Consider the following 5,088-nt stretch of genomic DNA (forward strand, 5'->3'; position numbering starts at 1 on the left):
TCAGAGCAAGTCCCAGGATCAAAGCCGATATTTAGCCTATCTGACTTTTTAAAGTATATTGTTTTCTATTTATAAATCTGGATATATAATCAGTTATTACTATTTACTGCATGTGTGAAATATAAAGTGTATTGGACTAAACCTGTTTATAGACTGTGTTGATCCAGAGGAAGGCGAAAACCCCCTTGAGGAAAGAGCCAATTATCCTGTTTTAAGGGGGAAAAATTCCTTCCTGACCCCAAATATGGCGACCAGAATAAATCTCAGGATCAAACGCCAGCAGCTCACCTCCCTAGTGTATGTGATGTCAGCTAGAAACCCTACAAAGCTAAAGATTTATATATGTATTTATATTGAATTATTTATGTGGCTACTTCCCTATAAATAAAACCTAACCCTATTTAAGGCTGTGAGTTGATCCAGAGGAAGGCAAAAACCTCCTTGAGGTACGAACCAATTGTCCTCAAGTTGGAAAAATTCCTTCCTGACCCCAAATATGGCGGTCGGAACAAGTCCCAGGATCAAAGCCGAAATCTACACCTATCAGTGTGTCTACTTGTGTCTATGTATGTGTTAATGTCTATACTTGTGTCTATCTTAATGTATGTGGTGAGTGCTTCTTACCTGGCCTGTGCCGAGGTCTTACTGGTAACCAGGAGTTCAGGGATAATAGTCACTCGGGCTATTTTTCCTGAACTCGCCAACTACCAATCAAGCACAGGCGCTCCTGGGGGTGAAGAGGGTCTTCAGTAGAGGATAATGCCTGATGTCAGCCAATTATTATGGAAGATGATGCCAAGGTTGAGGGAAGCGTGGTGGAAATATGGAGCATAGTTGATGGAGAGGGGATGTTTTAGGCAAGCCGAGGTCTTCTACAGCAGCAGAGTCGTGGGTTCAGGAGACATTCGGCACGGGTTGAGCCTACAAGACATAAGAGAGAAAATGTTTTTAGATTAAACTTTTTAATATATGTGAAGTTTTGTTACAATGTATGGATATAATGGTAGGTGTCCTGTGTATATAGGTATGTATAGGTGTACAGATGTATGTGCAGGTGTGTATAGAAGGAACTTACCAGATGGTTGTGGCTTCCTTCACTATTGGATTCTTCTCATCATCCTAAGAAGAAGCAGAGACATAGTAATTACAGGAGCAACAATAATAAAGCCAAAGAGGGAGGAGACTGCGGACCGGACATGGAGACATAAAGCAGGATTACTATATGACCTTCTGTTCCGTCTGACACCAGAGGGACAATGATGATAGTTACAGAGGTCAGACTGAAGGAAGATCTTACTTGGTCCAGCTTGGTGAAGTGAAATCGAATCCATCCACGGGGTGAAGGGGTGTCCCATCCTCCGGCCACTGCAGGTTTTCATTTTCCAAAACTCTCCTGAATGGTTTGAATGGCGGCTGCTCTCTTTTCATTTCCAGTTCCTCCCAATCTATGGTGGTAAAGAACGGGTGAGCTCTGATGTTTTCGTAGACACCTAGCCTCTTCTCAGGATTCTTGCACAGCAGTCTCTCCAGAAGATGTTTTATGTCGGCATCCAGCCAAGATGGAAATTGTGGCTGCTCTCTGGTGATGGATTTGATGACCTTTTTCCTGATGGAGCCATGGTAGAAAGGGAACTTTCCTGTCGCCATCCTGGATACAACAATCCCCAAGCTGTGTCATACTCCTTGTGAAGAAGCACTTCTGGGGCCATATATTCAACTGTGCCTGCCCTTCCTCTAATCTTATTAGACGAGGTAACACCATCTTGGGCCAGCCCCAGGTCGATCAGGCAGATGTGTCCATCTCCGTCCACCATGATGTTGTCCAGCTTTATGTCTCGCAATGAAAAAAGAAAACACAAATGAAAAACAGTGCAGATACAGAAGACTTAGAGATGTAGGGCAGCAAAAGCGGGCCTAATTCAGGACTCTGGGAAAGCTGGGACACGATTACAAGGAAGCAGAGAAGTGTACAAAATTCTGCTCACCGGTGGACAATGTTGCGTTGGTGCAGAAACTGGAAGCCGCATACAATCTCCGCTGTGTAGAATCTGAGAGAAGAGTGTAGTATCAATGACATGAAATCAGTCCCTTAACATCATATCATCATCACCGTGTCTGTCACCACCAGAAGAGAGGAGGCGCTGTTTATGGCAGCCTGTACGCCCTCCATTCTTGTACATCTGACCAGTCATGTATCCCTCCCTATGTCTGTCCGTCTGTCCGTACATCTCCTGATTAGTCATTTACTCACCTCACAATGCTGATGTCCAGGCAGCCGCACATCCCTATTATTGCCCTCAGGCTTCCTCCGGACAGATACTCCATGATGAAGTAGACTTTGTTGGCAGACTGCTGTGCGGCGTAGAGATGGCATATGAAGGGGCAGTCTTGGGCCTTCAGGAGGATCCGTCGCTCTCTCAATAACATACGTGCTTCACTTCCTCTGTCCACAATCTTGATGGCTGTGAAGGTGTTTCTGTCAGGGAATGAGGCCAGGACCACCTTAAGAAAACAATAAGGAAATGATCACTGACAGCGGCCAGAGGGGACAATCCTATACATTTATTACATGGGGGATTTATCAGTAGGGTTTAGGCTGTTCTGCTGCCTACGGCCGGGTCCACGCGCAGCGAATCTGCATCAACATCCGCAGGAAACACACAAAGCCGCATGTGAAGAGCTAAAATTTGTGCTAAAAATCTGCAACAACGTGTCACATTACAATCCGCACCGCAGGACAACGTGTAATCACATTACAATCTGCCCCGCAGGACAACGTGTAATCACATTACAATCCGCCCCGCAGGACAACGTGCGCAGGAGGCAATAAATAAGTCCAGACTTATTTTTTCATGCGCCATATAAAATATATGACTGAAAATGGTCGGGTACGTCTTATTTTTACATGTGTGATTATTTTAAAACGTTTGTCTGAATGAAGCCATTGAAGTCCAATGCTTCGCATGTCATGTTTTAGGTGCATTTTTTTATGCACTGAGAAAAATAATGAGGACAGCGCCTCTGTGGATGGAGATGATTGCAGCCAAGTCTTTACAGAGACCGCCTGCAACTGTGTTTCATAATGTCCGTGGGGTGTAAGTAGTGTGCTCATGGTGGGGGACACCCGGTCCCAAAGGACATCCAAGGGGAGCGAATGCAGGGAGAAATGCCAGGCTTTCAAAACAAACTCCACATAGAAATAGAGACAAGCAAGTTTTAAGAAAAGAGCCTCCTGCGCTCAGGGTACCCAAAAAGACACCAAAACCACCAAATATTTAGTACTGAAGAAGGAATTACATCTGAGGAGAATATCTTATATAGTCAATAAGACATAATCATAAGGAAGCAGTAAATCCTTAGTGCTTGAATAAAGTGATTATTCTTTGGCAAACTTTACAAAGTGCCGCGCGTTTCAGAGCGAATATTGCTCCTTTTTCAAACACAAATTTATAAAATATCAATACAAACTATATATGGTGCGAACAGGGGACAAATGTGAGGGAGAAAAACAGGAAAATATAGGAAGATGAAAAAGAGAGAAAATATCTAATTCTATATAGTCAGTCCACAGGATTGTGAGGGTTTTTGAAAAATTGAGCAATTAAAAAATTAATACAGAAATGTACATAAATAAGGAGACGATAAAACACATAGAATCCATTGAATCTGCTTATATTTGAAAACCATAAGTAAATGAATAGTATCATCATTATAGAGGAAGCATCAAACGCTATATACACCGAACTACCTGACTAAATACGGTCATGTGAATAAGCCCTGAATAAGTGGCGGTGCCCCATGTGCAGCTGGACTAAGAAATGGACCGTTGTATCCCATAACTAAGAATCCGCTGTACTAGGCAGCTGCATCAGCCGCACATTCACTTCAATCCAACATACAGTTGTAGAAGCTTACAATACAGGTTTAGATATTTAAGCAATATTGACAATGTTCTATGGCAACAATGCTTCAGTTTGAGAAATAAGTTTCCCATCTATCTATCTATCTATCTATCTACAATTTTTTTCACACTAAATGCAATACATGTAATAATAAAATATGCAGTTCAGATAATACCGCCACAATGTCCCCATATAATACTGCCATATTATGTTAACTAATACCATCATACATGCATAAAAAACAGCACAACTAGCACTACAGGTAATATTTTTTTAAATAATACCATTATTACACCCAAAGACTATCATCATACTGTATATTGATGAAATTAAATGGCTGATAACAGAAGACACTAGTTTGCATTCAGTTACACGGCAAATAGAAATACCATATAATTAGGGTCACTGCACCTTTACCAGAAAATGGGAAGTTATAAAACGTACCTCTCCGAAGCTTCCTTTACCCAAGGTCCGAAGGCGGGTGAAGCGACTGATGTGAAATCCGGAGTCTGATGGTCCGGGGTCCTGGCTGGTGCCCGGTGTTGGCTCCTCATCCTTTGTTATTTTGACATTCTCTCCACTCCTCTTCTTCTTTATCTCCCTACGTTCGCTCTCACTCTCCTCTTCTCTCTTCCTCTTATCACAACCTCCTCTATGTCCAATGGACGCCATTTTTCGCAAGCTTGTACTGATCAATCCCATCGCTGTGGTTGACAGTTTAAAGTAAATGGCAGTTGGTCGAGTGGAGTTCAAAGGTCATTGAAGCTGCTGCTGGCAAGTGCTTGCCAGTACCCTGCTCTGCCATGTACACAGTGATGTGGGCACCATGAGTGATGGTCTAATGCCCAGAGACATGGAGAAATTCATGGCTGGTTCTTCTAGTGCCACATTATCAGTAGATGGGAAAGAAATGGCACTTCATGTCTGGGTTGGCAGTGGTGCCCATAGTTCATCAGAAATTGTGTGGTAAATCAAATAAACCCGGTGGAGGAATAAACCATAAATTGTACTAATAGCAGGAATAATAAAGCCTTGTGAAGGGTCATATCTGCTCCATTTGATAAGTGTCCATCCAGATACATGATGTGTATTTCCATAGGTTACAACAGGCAGTGCCCTCGCCAGTGCAGATCTGGGTGTACAGGGCGGAGATGCTTCTATGGAGGTCACCGAGGGATTCATCCAC

The 5,088-nt window shown here is 42.9% G+C and overlaps 1 protein-coding gene across 1 annotated transcript; it reads right to left on the reverse strand.

Annotated features, from left to right (window-relative positions):
• Nucleotides 1–872: 872 nt before the first annotated feature.
• Nucleotides 873–4,574, reverse strand: LOC136581741 (protein kinase C theta type-like). Its single transcript, XM_066582365.1, has 5 exons — nucleotides 4,347–4,574; nucleotides 2,252–2,502; nucleotides 1,986–2,048; nucleotides 1,298–1,648; nucleotides 873–921 (listed from the first exon to the last, which is right to left on the reverse strand). The coding sequence occupies exons 1-5, from the start codon at nucleotides 4,572–4,574 to the stop codon at nucleotides 873–875; spliced, it is 942 nt and encodes a 313-aa protein (XP_066438462.1).
• Nucleotides 4,575–5,088: the final 514 nt, after the last annotated feature.

Source organism: Eleutherodactylus coqui, chromosome 11 (genome assembly GCF_035609145.1).
Source record: "Eleutherodactylus coqui strain aEleCoq1 chromosome 11, aEleCoq1.hap1, whole genome shotgun sequence".
Lineage (NCBI taxonomy): Eukaryota > Metazoa > Chordata > Amphibia > Anura > Eleutherodactylidae > Eleutherodactylus > Eleutherodactylus coqui.